Source organism: Paramormyrops kingsleyae, chromosome 14, assembly GCF_048594095.1.
Source record: "Paramormyrops kingsleyae isolate MSU_618 chromosome 14, PKINGS_0.4, whole genome shotgun sequence".
Taxonomy (NCBI): Eukaryota; Metazoa; Chordata; class Actinopteri; order Osteoglossiformes; family Mormyridae; genus Paramormyrops; species Paramormyrops kingsleyae.
Genome location: NC_132810.1, coordinates 671,939 through 689,023, shown reverse-complemented (window position 1 = coordinate 689,023; position 17,085 = coordinate 671,939). Strand labels below are relative to the sequence as shown.

General features: G+C 43.0%; 1 protein-coding gene across 12 annotated transcripts in view; it reads right to left on the bottom strand.

The window, feature by feature from the left end:
• Window positions 1-17,035, bottom strand: part of ush2a (Usher syndrome 2A (autosomal recessive, mild)) — a 199,405-nt gene extending 182,370 nt beyond the window's left edge. For 8 of the 12 annotated variants that reach the window (XR_011982524.1, XM_072698989.1, XM_072698992.1 and 5 more), the window contains exons 1-2: window positions 13,760-14,289; window positions 5,784-5,870 (exon numbers count right to left, since the gene is read on the bottom strand). Coding sequence is in view for 11 of the 12 variants with exons in the window: in XM_072698989.1 (XP_072555090.1) it covers window positions 5,784-5,870; window positions 13,760-13,990 (318 nt within the window). In the remaining variant the exon portion in view is untranslated. Of the gene's footprint in view, window positions 1-5,783; window positions 5,871-13,759; window positions 14,290-16,499 lie in introns of those variants that run through there. The other 4 variants (XM_072698993.1, XM_072698995.1, XM_072698996.1 and 1 more) reach the window with 3 other exon arrangements.
• Window positions 17,036-17,085: the final 50 nt, after the last annotated feature.

Sequence of the window (17,085 nt, the reverse complement as noted above, 5' to 3'; positions counted from 1 at the left end):
AATCTAACTGGCACAGAGTGACAGGAAGTGTGGGAAATGTCGCTCGATTGCATCTTAAATTTGTGGCATCCCAAAAAGTTGAAATGGGTTTTTACTATATAAAATCCCAATTAAAATAAAATCCTTTTGGATCCAGAGGCTATATATAACCTGAAACCTATGACACATCAAGCACAGTTTCTTAACTCAGGGTAAGCTGTATACTGATGACCATGGTTATGACAATGGCAAGAAAATAGTATTTATACAACTATTTATGAAGTAATTATGAATGTTTATTTCCCATAATCAGATTTCTTTGCCACTTGACACTTTTGACAATGGCCCACAATGGGAGAAGCATTGGCTGCAAAACAATGGTCACTTTACAGTAATCTGACCAATTAAGACAAAATCGTTATTCAGAAAAAAAGGCTGATATCCAGGGGTCTACAGTTTAACTCAGGTGATTGGCAAACTACACAAACAACCTAAATCAGAACGGCAACCACCCATCCAAAAGCTCGACCCCGTTTACAGGCCTAAGAGTTAATACGCTGTTCCTATGGAGCCAGTCCGCTGTGTTCCGCCCCGTGCAGATAAAGTCCCCCCTAACAGATTCACATTTGTATGTTCCATCGCAGCTGCCTTTTAGAAGTTAAAAGGTGCTTGGAAATGAGTCTACCGAAAATTCCTTTAAGATGAAGGCAGCGAGGAGACGACTGTCTGTCTGGAGGATACTTAAGCCGCAGACTTTCATGACGGCTGATTGAAGACTGCAGAGACCACTCTTGGAATCCCTAACCAGCCAATGACTCGCTGCATGAGATCTGAAGCCACGTCAGAGTGATGTAAATGAAATCCGAAGCGCTTCACCCTGCTTAGTTTCCGCTCGACCCTTTGAAATCGGGCCGGCGCTCCATTGTCAGTTTTTGGCAGTGTGTATTCCACCACCACCCCCCACCCACCCTGTATTGCTGCTGTGGGTTTTTTTAAGTGTTTTTTTTTTTTAAGAACATCCACTGTTCTCTCACTGTCGCCTGTCTGATGGTGACAAACTGCCTTATGAGGACAATAGGAGCTAAGAGAGGAGTTCCAATCAAATCAGGAGAACAATCACATGGCCCGATAAATAAATAATGCCTTTGATCCCCAATTACTAAACATAAAGATGTACTCTTTCGTTCACCCAGTTTTGATATGGAAATACCAAAACGACAAATTAAGTGCCCCGAGGTGGCGTGGGTCTCTCTTTCTCCCCTGCTCTGTACCCCACCCTGCCTGAGAAAGGGTCCAGGGGTGAGGGGGCATCTGTCACTATTTCACGACTGACCAGTTGGCGCGCACTGCACTACTAGCGAAGCAGTTAGAAGATCGATGGATGGATGGAACACACAGAACTTGGCAGAAACAATAAATTAATAAGGTCTGCATTCCAACAGGAGGTGCATTACACCTTTCCAGCTGTCCTTTGATTGGGTTTGCTGCGTTTCCCCTAATAATGGGTCTACTGCACACGACATGCGAGCAGCCTCAGGCTCCCACATCCAGCAGCTGAAGGAGTGCCTTTCCAGCGAACCGGCTGCTACACAGGCGCCCCCTACAAGCCTGTCATATGCTTACAGGCGGGCAGCTGGCAGCGGTGCCAAGCACATCCTTCCCCCAGCCTCGGGATCTCCCGCAAGGCGCTGTTCAACCTGTGGCATCGGGAGAAGAGGCGATCGCCTTGCCAGAGACGACGCTGCGGTGCCACAGGCACCATGAGGGCTGGGCATACTGCTTCTGGATAGTAATAAAGGCTGACGTTACCCAGTCACACTGATTTTGAAGCTTAACACTGCTCATAAAAAGGACACCTTTAATAAATACTTTTAATATTAAGCTTCTGCTTGAACATTCACTTTGTTAGCGAGGCAGAAAAAATTAAGAGCTTTTTTCGTTACATCTAATGTTGTTTAAGGTAAGGACTGGCACTGTGAAAGGATATCTGACAAAGAATTCATTGCGGTATTGTAATTAAGAAATATCTTTTCCAAACTCCATTGGTTGCAGAGAAAGGGATTAACAGGCTTCCTCCACTGAGGAAACTTTTTCATTTCCACTCATCCATCCATCCATGCATCCATCCAATCAATTCCTGTATCTGCTTATCCGATTTAGGGTCGCAGGGGGTCTGAAGCCTATCTCAGAGGCTACAGGCACAAGACAGGGAACAACCCAGGATGGGACACAAAGCCATCGCAGGGTACCTACTGTAGTTCAGTGGGTTTTTTTGTAGGCTTCTATGAGATAGATGAGAGAGAAATTGACTGATATTTTTGGCTGAAAAATCGTTGCATTTCAATGGACAATTTCAGTGTAGTTTTTGAAGGAATGGCATAGGTTGGCGGGAAAAAGAGTAAGACATATATTTTCGTGAAACATTATTATTTAAAAGTGACATTTTCGGACAGAGAAATGATATTTCCACCTGTCAATTTGTTTACCTGCCTGTAACTACTAGCATCCAAACATCCTCCAACTGCTTGGTGGGTGGTGGGGAGTTGTGAAGCTCACCACAGGCAGCACTGAGGTCAAGACAGGGGTAACACCCTGGATGGGGTGCCAGTCCATGGCAGGGCATATGCACACACACTTACGCACAATGGCCAATTCGGAGACACCAATGAGCTTAACTGCATGTCTTTGAACAGCAGGAAGAAACAAGAGCACCTGGAAGAAACCCACACACACAGAGAAGTCAAGATTAGAAGCCCCAAACCTGGAGGTGTGAGAGGACAGTGCAGCCCACTAAGCCAGTGTGCCAGCCAAACACCCATCAAGGAAACAAATTAAGAAAACAAAAGTGGCATCTATACACAGCACATCAGATTTTAAATTGAATCAAAATGCAAAGACATGCAGAAATAAGGAAGGAAAGGGTGCAGACAGAATACTTAATGTATGTCACAGATCTTAAAGATTCCCTCAGACAGGTGTATATGTGTGCGTGTAGTTATAAGGTTACGAAGCAGGAGAGAGGTGTGTCTCAAAGCGAAGCAAAAAATAAATAAAGACCAGATGACTGCCTGGCCACTGTCCTAGGAAAGCTTTTAGTAACCTGCCGCTGACATTTTAAAAGCCATTCTCAGCTTTCAAAGTGATAAAACAGCAGCTCTGGCCAGGAGAGGCTTTTCTAGAACATTCCACATGCGCCACAAATTTGTTTAACTGCTAACATAACACTCATTAGTAAATAAATTTTGTCACAAACAGACACCGATGGTAATAGAGTGGCATGCTTTATCTGGTGGATGGTGAGGACCGTTCATCATTCGTTTAACTCATAAAACAAAGACATGCAAAGTCATAAATAAACTAAGTGGCAAATAAACTCTCACACACACAAAAACTAGTGACTATCATTTGCAGTGGCAGCATGATACTTAATAATGAGGTTTTGCCAGCGACAGATACATCTGTTGCTTTCGGAAACTCCAGGCAGCTAAGACAGGCGTGAGAAGTTATGCAGAAATTATAGACACATAGAGAACTCTGTGTTTACGCCACACTGGCTGCACTGGGGTAGACTGTCAGATCACCGCCCTTTAGATACTCAGTAATACTGGCTGCAACTTCCATATGTTTAAACATCATCACATGTTGGGGGAGGTGTACTGGGAAACCTTCAGCAGCAGGTCAGATATTTGGTGGTCTGCCATAAGTAACATATATATACCCAGTACGACATCAGTTCCATCTCCTGTTGTTTCACTACTCCCCATTTATCATTTCTGAAACGAAGGATATTTCCTTGTACTGAAGCAAACCTATTAAAAAAAATCAATAGGAAATTTCAATTTCGTATTAAAACAAACCCAGATGAAAAGATGTCCTTAAGAGGCTGTCACCGCCTGTTCATGGCACTTGTCAGTAGGGCTGGGCGATATCATATTGGTATTATATCGCGCATGCGCAATAATCACCAGGGCTTCAGATGACAGACGAATCATTTGGCGGGACACCAGCTTTTCGGTGCTATACAGTCATTTATTCACGCCCATAATTTGCTAAGAAGATTAGTAGTATGGCTTAGATATTAATGAGATGCGTTTTGTGATACCCAAAAGTTAGTAATCTGTATAAACTTTGTGTTTCTTAAATTCGACTAGCGGAGCACCCCACATAATACTGTTTTGGTATACTACAGTTTGGTATATTATGGATTGGTATACTACGGTTTGGTATACTACAGTTTGGTATATTACGGATTGGTATGCATCAGTGCTGTCACGCCGGCAGGGAGGAGAACAAGGAAGCAGGCGAATCGCAGCAAGGAGTTAGGGAAACGTGGGTTTTAATGGAGGGACGGACAGGCACGGACACCACAACGAGACACTACAATGACAGATCTAGCGAATACAGACTGAGACTCGGACTAAATACACAAGACTAGGTAACAGAACGAGCTACAGGTGGGAACAATTAGGGCGAAACAGGAGGTAATGAGATGGGCGTGGCACACATCGGGAGCGGACGGAGCGGGGCGTGACAAGTGCAATATGCACTGAAGTTGCGGTGAAGAAGAGCAGCTACCACATCTTTTAAAAGAGGAGATCTTGTGGATAAACAATGTAAAAAGACATTTATTAAACATAAGGATATGCCGTATTTATACGAATGATGACTTTTGGGCATCATACGAAGCCTCATTAATATTTTAGCCATACTGCTAAACTGCTTAAATTGTGGGCATAAATAAATGTCCGTATAGCACCGAAAAGCTGGTGCTTGGCCAAATGTTGCGCCTGACATCCGAAGCCCTGGTGATTACTGCGCATGCGCGATGCAATATCGATATATCGCCCAGCCCTGCGGCTGCCCTGCACCAGTCTCTCTCCACACTTGACCCTCACTCCTTGCTTGCCGGGCGCGTCCCCTTTCCCACGTCTCCGCCTCACAGCGCACTTTGTGCACCCAGTCTGAAACACAATCAGCTGACATTAAGGGGGAAATTTCATCTGGGTGTCCAGGCACCGGGTCAGCTTCGTAGCTGTGTGAGAACCCCGGCATTTTTCACTGGCCGACGGTGCCACCCTGACCTTCCCTAAAATGTCCCCAACTCACCTCCTCACAAAAACATCCAGTACTGCTGTGACTTCTGGGACTGACTGTTCCAGAAATCTGGGCACTTTATTAAAAACGTGCACACGACTCAGTCGAGTTTTAAAAAAAGGTTTTTAATTGGCAGGCAAAAAAATGAACTGATAGTAAACTTTGAAGTAACATCACGTACATGGAAATAAACCATTTACTTCCTGCCATTTGAACAGCAAACTTAGCCGAACAAATTTAACTCAGTGACGGTCAAGTAGGCCCCGAGCTACTGGTGAACTGTCAGGAATGCTAACTTAGCGCTGTACTAATTTTTACGCGAAAACAAAATAAAGAAAAAAAACTGACTTTAAAAGGGCAGAAAAGGGTACTCCCTCGCAGCTCCACTTTAGCAGGTACAACTCCGAAAGGCTTGAGTGACAAACCGTTCAACGATAAAACACTTTCCATTTCAGCAGGATAGGAGGCTGTCAGGGCCGCTGGAAATATTCAGCTGAAGATGAGGGTATCAGCAGAGCAATCCCCCCCATTTCAGCCACACTGCCGCTACCTGCAGCAGCAGGCCCCCGTCTACCAGCGAGGGCGCACACGGGATACATTATTTATGCCTCTTGCCGACTCACTCTTATCATTTCAATGAAGCACCGTGTTTACCCCTTCGCGCAAATCTGTTGCATTATCGACATGTCGCACCACCATACAAAACGTACCCGGGCCGAGAGCTGGTACCAAGGCGCCGGTGCACGACAGGTCGGGTCCCCTCTCCCTCTCCCTGCTGTCTCTCCTCCGCCGAAAGCCTGATGAACAGCCAATTTCCCTTTATCACATTAACGCAGCCATCAGGGGAAACACATTTGTTTTACTCAAGTACACTATAGATACAATTACCAACCTAACACATACGTGTTTTATATCACCCAGATTTCCTGGTATGAGTACGGCGACAATATATTAACACCGGCATGACAGTTTATTTAAGAAAAGAAAATTGTCTCACCAGACAAGAGAGAAGTTGGAAATGTATTGCCAAGGCTGCACGTCAGTAGTTTAATAAAGGTAATAATTCTTTGGACTTTTCCTTAAGCAGGAAGCATATCTGGACCCTTCTATTTTTTTTACCAGTATGACTACACCAAACTCATCATTTCTGCTAACAAGCTTTGATGCATCACAGTCACCCCTCCCCCAACCAACCACCAGGTCCATTTTTTTGAGTTTCAATACAGTTACAGAGGATTACTGAAAAATGTTAACCCTCGTTAAAACAAGTACCTTCCCCATAACAATTTCAAGGTCCTACACAAGCCTCTGAAAAGTCCTCGGATGATTAAAACACTGCATGAAAATTTACAAGTGCAAAACGTCCTAATGGATTTAATTGCCATTGATGCTATTAATCAAGCAAGCGTGTTGATAGGGAGGTTAAAAAGGGCACCCTTTTGCTCAACTGTTGAAATGAGAAGGCCCCGTTCTATTTAAAATGCATGCACCCCCCCCCCCAGCCTTCCCCCACTGCATGTCATGCCGTAGAAGCATGGCACTCTGTCAAAGGAAAGCTTTCAGGAATTTGGTTGGGGGGGGACAGTTCTCTATGGATGTTAGCCATGTGGTTAACCCACATAAAGGCCGAGCCGCTGGTATCACACACAGAATTATGAGTTCAAGGCACGGTCTAGGAAATCACTAATGAGCTCAGAGATGTGAGGCATGGAAAATACAGAATGCAGTATCCAGGGAATATCAAAAACTCTGTGGCTGCAACCTTGGACCACACAATCAGGCTGAGATTACTCTACTGTCACTTCAAATAAATGTCCATCTGAATGATGAAATATTAACTGCAACAATATTATTCCCACCTATATTATTTCTATTATTTTTTTATTGAATGTATTATTCAAATTTCACTGATGATCAAGGTTAATGAATTGAAAGCATTTAAATATCTTTGTTTAAAAAGTTATAACACCAATGCATGGTGTTAAGAGATTATTAAACACCTTTTTGGTTTCTTTTTTTCTTGACTGACACTGAAATACCTTAATCTATAAATTACATGTCCACCCACCTTTGCATATATTTATACTTACAGGTACGTCACTGCAACAAGGCACACTGCACTTTAAATCATATGAACATGCACAGTTTAAACCTTACGATTATTCTCTATATTAGAACAACTATTATTTTTCTCTATATTATGCGTATATTTTACTCTTAGTTTTTTTTACTTTTAGTTTATTGTAAGATTTTTCACCTGCTGTCTTATTCTTAATTCTATTTTTGATTTGCAGTCTAAGGGTCGTTCAGCGTACATTTCACCACATGCTGTACTTGATTAACTATGTATGTCACAAAGTATCTTGATCTAATTTATAAACTTAAAGGATTTCATCACAAAAAACTACATTAAAGCTTTTTTTTAATATATATATAAAGAAAACAATTTAGAACCAGCTGCAAGGGCCGCCCTGCGATGGGCGAGCAGCCTACAGGGTGCCCCTACTGCTTCTGATGCTCACTCTAAATGAAAGACAAGTTGTGCTTGTCTAGTCAGTACAAGATTTAATAGATTAGTTGTTAATGGTGATCCTGTCATTCACAATAAGTCACAGGTTGAATTATATGTATAAATAGCAATCATGGGCTTTACAAATTGGACACTCAACATACTTAAAAAGTTGCTGCTCACTCTCATGCCATCCTTCATCTAACCTGATTACAGCGGTGTCATTCCGCGTCACTTTCTTTCTGCCGGGTGACAGCCAAACCACATGATGTCTCACTGTAATTTATGCTCCACTATGAAAACCATTATCTTGTCTGCTGTTTACCGCCTAGCGGAGCCCCGTCACCGCAGCTGGGTACAGACAGAGCCACCTGGGCATACCTGTGCTGTTTTTTGTTGTAGAATGGCCTTAAATTGTGAGCTGGGAGGGATGTGAAGGAAGAGATCTCTATTGTCCAAGTCCATTTCACTTGTGACCAAACATACTACGTAAGATGCAAAATTCAAGCCTGATGAGGCACAAACAGCTCCAACATATCTGTGGCCACCACCCCAAGGTAACAATGACTTTTGATCGGAAGGTTCAAATCCCACCTTTGGCAGAATAGTCACATCTCTTGGGGCCCTCAACAAGGCCCTAAACCACTTGAAATGCTCCAACGGCGCTGGATAAATGGCCTGAGCCTGCCCTCAACCACAAGCTCCGCCCTCAACCACAAGCTCCGCCCTCAACCACAAGCTCCGCCCTCAACCACAAGCTCCACCCTCAACCACAAGCTCCGCCCTCAACCACAAGCTCTGCTCAAGATGGTATACATGTATGTCTCAAAGGAGAGCATAATGGAATATGTGGTGGGGGGGGGGGGGATCTTTCCAATGTAACTGTATGCATGCTTGTGCAAACAGCGAATAAAACAATTAATTCCCCCCACCCCCCATGTATTGGTTTGCTTTACACATTGTGTTTGATCGGACTGGTTCCACTAGCATGTGCAAATCTAAGTCCTCCTTTAAAGCAACATTCCAGCCTAGCATCACTGCCCATGCTCAATGCTGCCCATTTGGATTTATGTGCAATCATCAATTTCTTGATTTAAATTTGATGAAACACTTTCTGTACAACTTTCCAAGGCAGCCCTAATCTGCCCTGACACCAGCATGCTGAAACACAGAATAAACGTTTGACACAGCCAGATCAAACCACACGCAGCAGTTCACCATTAGGCTGACTACTGTTCCTTTATGCAGAAGTTGTATTATGAACAGAGCTGTCAAGGATTCGCTGCCACAACTTTCGCACTGCACTCACATATAAAATATTAACTTTTTTGTTCCAGATGTTGTGTAACAGATCTTTTAACAAACTTGACTATACGGCAGGGGTGGGCAATCTTATCCATAAAGGGCCACCATGTATGCAGGTTTTCGGGATATCCTTTAGGTCAACTGTTCAAACCCAAGCGTGAAGACTCTTCAGCCAATTAGTGCTCTAATTAGTATTCTAATTATGGAGTTGCAGTGAAAAGCCACATGCACAGTGGCCCTTTCTTGATAAGTCCACACCTGCTAAATGGTGACAGTTGTGTATGATGCAGTCCAATTTACAACTTTTAAACAGCTTGTCTACACAGAAACTCCCAGCATTATTTTATATCGAGTCACCTTCTTTACATTTCATGTTGTATAAGGGAATGTGACATTTTGAAAAATAATTACAAAATTTAAATGAAAAACACTCACATATTTCTAAGGCTCCCTTAGACTATGCTGAGGACCTGGCATATGGTAGTGGAGGTGATGGCAAGGTGGAGACAGAATAATCCACTGGAAGTGATGTGACATGTTAAAGTTCTAGTGAAAAGTGTCACGGACACGGCCACCTCCGGTCGTAAGACACGCCTCCAGTGAGTGTGAGACCTACCGCAATGTGGCTGTGTAAAAGCACGATGGAAAGGCCAATGTCCTGTCCCTTGTGGAAGCACTAATTGTGCGTGAAAATGTTCATTAACTTCCATGATTTACTTGAGCTGCAGCTTCCAAAGACAACATATCAGCTGCTATAATGAGCTGCCACAATATAAGCTGCTTCTAACACTCGGGGAAAAACGCTCAACAAATAGTATAAAAAATACAGCTTCCACATATCACCAATGAATTATTATAGTTATTGACATTAATATTAGCTACTAGGGATGTAAACAGATGGAATTTATCAGTAGCATTTCTCTGGGATACCAGTATGTCTACGGTACCTTACTGTGTGATGATAATCATCCAATTAGCTTGTTATGCGAGATCAGTGTTTCTGAGACCAGCCCACAGCCCCCCCAGCCAGTTCACAATTGCATTCTGTTCTGCCAGGTACACGTCTGATTTTAATTGTCAACTAATTAAAGACCCCTTGATTACCTGGCTCTGGCATGCGGGTGGTGGACTAGAACAAAAACGTGGATGGGCTGGGGGATGCTAGCCAATTAGCATGCTAAGCAGCTCCTCAGAAACCTCTGCTAGATGGTCTGTTTAGTTTTGTCTTGTGTCGATTTGATCATTCGTTAATAGCAACGAAGGACTAACTATGGATAGAGGCACCTCCACTGGCGGTGCTCAAGGAGGAAAGGAGGACAAGATGCTTCGGAGTTTTGTGTGCAGGCCAGAAACGCTGCACCGCCTGCTCTCCTTTTCTGTGTCTCGCTCCCCGACCCTGTGTGGCCTCGATGGAAGCCGCACTTCCCAACGCTTGCTTCTCCGATAAGATGACGAGACTAGAAAGGAGATCTTTATAATAAAAAAAAGGGGGGGGAGGGGGGAATCAGTGAAGTACCGTATACAGGCCAACTCCAGGTAGTCCGGAAAACAGGGAGGAGCAGACAGCTGACAGTTGGTGACAGAAGGAACCCGACGGTTGTGTTAATTTACTCAATGCACTAATTGAGGAAAACACAGGCATGGTAGAATTTAAAAGGAATACAAGCACAAACTCAGCTGGCCTCTTTATCTATGAAGGCATGTTGCGTTGCATTGCAGACGAGTAAACTATCTTTCAGTCATTTCAGTCAAGCTGCAACTCTTGATTCAAATATCTGGCCATTTTGGAGTCACTGCCTCCCTATCAACTATACATAAATAAATATATTTTAAAACCCTTGTTCATTTCGATATATCTCTGAAATTTTTAAAGTTGAATCCACATTATTAATCCTTTTTGAAAAACTTAAAAGTACATAATCCTAGAAAAAGTATCAGGTCATGCATGCAAGAGAATTGGGAGTATTTTGTGAAGGGGGGAGGTGCACATTTATACCAAGGACAGAAAGAGCTCTTTTTTTCTACAAACACACTTCTGCAGTGATGAAAAGGTACACGAGCTGAGCAGCCAGAGTCACCTGGTGTTTTTACATCCTCTCAGACAAATGCGCTGAAAGGGGAAGGAGATAAAACACGTATATGTCACAAAATTAAATGAACAAGATGCTCTCATGATAATATAGACTTTAATATGAAGGAGTCTGTTAAATCAAAAGCATTTCAACCTTTACTTGAAAGAATGGCAAGATTTTAAACATTTATAGAGAAATTGTACCTTGACTAGCGAATGACTCCTTTCTGACACGCATTGATATGTTAATGCTGATTCCGATAGGCACTAAGAGAGCCAGTGCCCCCGGGGGCTGATTCAATCACCGTTACCGCGCTGCATTTACATTTTGAACTTTCCCTCTGCCGCTCTTTTCATGTGCCCGGGACCTGCCAAAACTTGTCAGCCGCAGTGCGGTACAAAAGGTGGGCTTCACCCACAAGCCGGCGAAAGACGGCAAGGGACATGCGTAACGACGTCTCCCCCCGCTCCCCCGTGCTACTTACGACTTCCTTGATCTCAATTACGGAGTGCATCCTCGGAGGAGCGAGTTATCAACATCGGGGTACGTCCGCAAAACATGCCGTTGCTGCCTACCGCCACGTCTCACATTGGCGCACCAACAGGAGGTGGGAATGTAACGGGGCCGCTGTCCCATGTTGTTTTCTTCGCTGCCATTATAACAGCGCCGGACATGTGCCCGTGTCGTGCATGGCCACGCCGTTTCCTCCTTATCTCCTCCATCATTAATCCCGCTGTCTGCCTACTCCGGTTACTCACATCTCCAGTCCCCATGTGTCACTGGTGACAGACAGGGAACATTGACAAAATTGCTCCAAACAGCCACCCTCAGAAGGAGGAAGGAAAAATGGGGAAATCTGTCCCTTCTCATTCTTTCTATTTTGTATATAAAAAAACTGCAAATTTTCAAAAAAAAAAAAAAATCCAGTGACTGGTAATTCTAGAAACACTATAACTGCATGCAGACTTCCATGAAATCCTTTCTTGGCACTGATATTTTCAAGCTCTGTAAGCTAATTTACATGGATGTTAGGCAATATGCTTGAAACACCGAGTTATTAGCAGAAGAAAAGGAGTCTCTAGTCTAAATTGCACAGCAAAAAAAACAGTTTAAAGCACCTGCTTGAAAATGTCACAACTGGCAGGGCAGCAGGTAGAATTAGGGACCTGGATTTATAATATTCAAGACCATCTGTCATATAAGCACACAGATACATATCTAAAATTAACATTTATAAAGTGGAGGACAATGGCAGTTTGAGGTCACCAACAGCTATAGGGCTGCAGCAAGCTGGAAAAGGGTTAATGACTGAAAAAAGCTAATTTTGTCCACTGGTAAATGGCTTGGTGACAGATAGATACTCCTCACGGGCAACTAAATTGTGTCTTGAAACTGCAAATATTCGTGTCTGAGAGTCAGAATTACAAATAAATGTAATATAAGATCATATTATCCTATCTGTTTAATAGGTTTTGGTCCCCAAAGTCAGTTTATGAATTAATGATTGCTATTTAGGGAATATTTGTACGAATACTAATACTACTCTTAAAAGATATCATGCATAAAGAAAATCATTTTTTTAAGTTTATTTTGTACTGCCCTGTTTTCTTTTATACTATGTGTATTTGTCCAGTGTCTTAATTTCTACGTTTTTATGACAAAAAGGTAAAAGATCACACAAAAGTCTCAAGGAGACTTTTTAAAAACAGTTATGCCATGCTATATACCCATCAAGATAATAACCAAAATTTATCACTGTTAGGTAGCTAATACGTATTTTACATTTTTATCCATCAAAATTAGATGTGAGATTTAAACGGTCCCAACAGACTATAATGGTTTTGAAGCTTTAAATTGATATTTTTAATTGTGGCAGTAATGTGATGCATATACAGGGTTTTTTATTCAATGTTCCAGAAAGATTTATGGTATTTTGGGTTTTAAAAATTTGAAATGTTTTTTGAAAAGTTAAAATGACACGTTTCAAATTCAGACTCTTAAGAGAAAACTCATTTTAAAATCAGTAAATTCGTTTCCTTTCCGATTTCACACAAATTCTGAAAACTTGTGAAAACTCGCTAAACGAAATTAAATGAACCGTGGAAGCTCAAGTCTTTAAAACCCACGTAAGCAAAAAGACCCTGGGTTTAATTCTTAGAAACCGCCTGGTTCTTTTTACGCCCTTGAAAATATACGCAAGATACAGTGACAAATTGCAACTGCACGACCGCACATGATAAAAAGCAAGCAGTTTCGGCCTTTCTGCGGATGGTGCGTCCTGCAGGAGCGCAGCCTGTGGCTGCCGATGCGGTGCCAAAGCGCGCGCCGAAGCGATTCCATGAGCCAGACGATGTACATTAAAGGGGGGGAGCAGGTAGGCTGAGCATGTTCCCCCCTGCCCCCGCAGCTGTAGGAAAGCAGATGTTTACCACTATAATTAGCACCTTCCATACATACATCTTGTACGGACGCAGAATCCGATGTGACATGAGTTCAGCGTGAAACCACAAGAATCCCCCCCGTACACTATTAGTGCCGACACTTTTCCGTTGGTGATTAACGACGAGCAAGTAGGCATCTTAAGATTAAAGTTATATTTCCTGCTACCGACTGGGTTACTTTTCGCTGTTTAAATGGCAGAAATACAGTACACGGAGTCCGAGTATGTTCCCCATATTTAAACTCGCGTCATGCGGCATTTATGGCGAACAGCGAACACGCTGTAGTTTCACGCAAGCTCCGGTGTCCAATTAAAATATCGGTCAGCCATTACCGAGCTGAGGCCTGAGACAGAGCTTACCTGTAGCGCCATATGGGTCCACTGACCCACAGCGACGTGTCCCAGGGTCCTGGTGCTGAAGCTGCGCCATAAACCATCCTGTTGGTTATACTGAATCTGGACCGCCTCCCGTGAGACCGTCAGCGCGAGTACCACGCGCTCCCCCGCGCTCTTTTCAATTACAGTCCTATCAAGGGCAGAAACAACAGAAAGCCGAACTTTAAAGCCTAACAAGTAATTTTCAAAGTACATCAGAAAATTAATGGTACACTGTATAACAAAGAAGATCGGGGCATCCCTCAGAAAGCATAAAATTATAATTCAAATCTACCATTCGCCAAAATTCTCGACAATCTCAGCAGTGCGCTAGTGTCGCTGCATTTTTCAATTAATAATGACATATTTTTTACACATTTTTCCAAGTATAATTGCACTTAATGATGTTTTGAGAGCCTGATAATTAATAGGCAGCATTGAGAGTAATAATGACGCATAATTTAAGAAGCTAAAGTATTTATTGCCTCTCCGTTATTTTGGCGCCTAAATAATCAATCACATGGCAACAGACCATGTGACTCAGCACCACTGCAGTCTTATGGGTAGTGTAGTGGCGGGTCTGCTTGATCCTCCTGTTTTGTGTGTGTGTATATATATATATATATATTTTTTTTTTTTATGTGATCTACTTACTCTCAAGGTTATATGAAAATATCATGCTGATCATGCACTTGTCATACAGATTTTGTCCATGACATTTTTTTCCACCTGTAATTCTAGTAAAATGTGTTTTGAAACGGAAGTAGAAACTATCGTCAACCTCAGACATTAAGAAAAAATGTCATTTGGTGATGCATCATTTGCTAAAGGTTTTCATTAGACAGTTAGATTTTAATAGTAATAATTGCAAGTCTTTTGGATTACTTTAAAAAGCTGGTGTCAATATCATACCACACCACATGCTACGGACTGTCGTTAATATAGCAATATTCTAAATATTCTTTCATTTTTAGCAATAAAGGAATTTGTTATAATATTAATTTCATTTAATATTAGTATCAGAAAAGGACTTATCCTGATCAGGGTCACCAGGGGCCTGGAGCTGATCCCAGGCAGCACAGTGCACAAGGTGGATGCAGACTATGAATGGAATGTAATAAAATCCACATGGAACAATAAATGCAGCCCTAATCAAATCAAGTTCCCAAATAGCACATATTCCTTGTCAGGGTTGCCAACTCTCATCCATTTGACATAACACTCACGCTTTCAAACTCGCACACTCACACAAGAAATCTTACGGCAAATCTATATTATTCAATTATAAACCTAAAATTATCTACATCAAAAGTGTATTTACAAGGTAATAAAACTGTTACATATATATAAATACATGTGCATGTGTGTGCAGACATGCCTTGAATTGGAAATCTCACTCCAGCCAGATGACCACAGTCGGCAACCCTGTTCCTTGTGATATATGCTGTCAAAAACAGTCACAACAACCATCATGGGTGACACACTAATCTGTTTGCATGTCTGTTTTGCTTATTAAACAGCAGTGATTTTCATCAGTTTAATTTGATTCTATTGAGATGTCTTGCTTGATTTCCCGAGACTCACCTGCCTTATTTATTTATTTATTTATTTATTTATTTTTGGTTTATCACGAAAGTATTGCAAGGTGTGCATTCAATGCACATTAGAATGCGAGCACCCAACCAGCAGGCACCCCACTTGCATCACAGAACGCATTACGAAACGCCGCACACATGCAAACGTGGAAAAGCCGGACAGAGAACGTTCTAGAAAGCCCGTTTAATTGGTAGAGGCTGTGCGGCCACTCACGCTGGAGTGTGAAATGTTTCGCATTTCCTGCGGAGTGAGGCTCCGCTTTCATCATCCGTTCTTAAAGTGCGCCGCTCTGACAGTTGTGAGTTTTCCTCTCCACAAACCTTTCCCTTTCATTCCTTTCATCCCGTCACCCACTTTCAACTATATAATTTTCTGCTCCGAAAAACAAAGCAGTCTTTGAGCTTTTTTTCCTCCTCTTTTTTATTTTCGTTATTTTTTTTCTTTTTTTAAGCCAGGCCTAGAGACAGAGTGGCGATTCCGATTCATTGATCTAAACAAACTGCTGCTGTTGCTGTCACTGTATCACAGATAGAGCTGGTATGAGTTTTTGGGCTTTCGGCTGTCTGAGCTGCTGCCCTTACCTGTGCTTTATATGTGTGCAGTGAATAAGTGCATACAGGTGACATCATGTATAATATGTATTATATGGAGGGTTAAGGGTTAACACACATGGGTATTTTAAGCCTAATCCTAAGCATTTTAGCCCTGATGCCAATTATCCTCCTTCGAAAAAAAAAGTCAAGCCCCTGATCTTTGCAATAGCTAGAACCTCCAGGGTTATTCCCCTGCCTTGCATGACCCCCATGACCCTTGGATAGGACAAGTGGGCATAGAACACAGATGGATGGCAAAAAGTGCAGTATCAAATCTAAACTAGTACAATCAAGTATGTGTGACTTACCTCAGAATCAACATTTTAGCTAACAGTCTGATGTGTAAAGAGTATGTGATACATAACAAGGAAATAAGACCTGGTGCAACATCTACTACAACAGGAATTAGATTCCTGTGAGATGCGAGAGGTTTCGATTCCTTGTCTTGTAAATGGCCCGAGTCACGCATGTGCTTGAGAAGAATCTCAGATGTGGAAGGAGGCCCAGACTGTGAGGACACCTGTCAGGCTACTTACATTACAGCATCCGCCTTGGGTTTCAGCCACACGGTGATGGTGAATGAGCCCCCCGCTCCCAGGCTCTGCACGGGAGGTGAGGTGAAGCAGCTCGTTTTGTTCCAGAAGATGATGCTGGCCGAGTCCTGCGCAGACCCTGGGCGGGAGCTGCGGACGTCTTCCGTCACGCATGTGCCTAAGCCAGAGGAGAAGAGGTCTGCGTAGGGTGGGGTCTTGGAACGGGACTGGCACCCCTGGATGCAGAACTGCTGGGAGCAGCTGCGGAGGCCATACTGGGTCAGGCCGGGCTGACAGAAGGTGCTCCGTTCTGGGATCCCACACGTGGACTGGGCTGGCGAGATTCTTACTGGTTTGAAGGCCGCCACGTTCTCCAGTTTGGGGAAGTGGCCCTGGTGGCTAGCCAGGCTGGCAGAAACATACCAGCCAACGGAGCACAGCAGTAACACGGCTCCTTTCAGCAGCAGCGGCAGCCAGATCATTCTGGATAACGAGTCCGCTTCCCGGTGTAGTGACTTTAAATAAGTGATGAGGGCCATAGCGAAGGTGACATTTTTACAGTCCGGTGCCTTAGGTAAGGCCACGCACC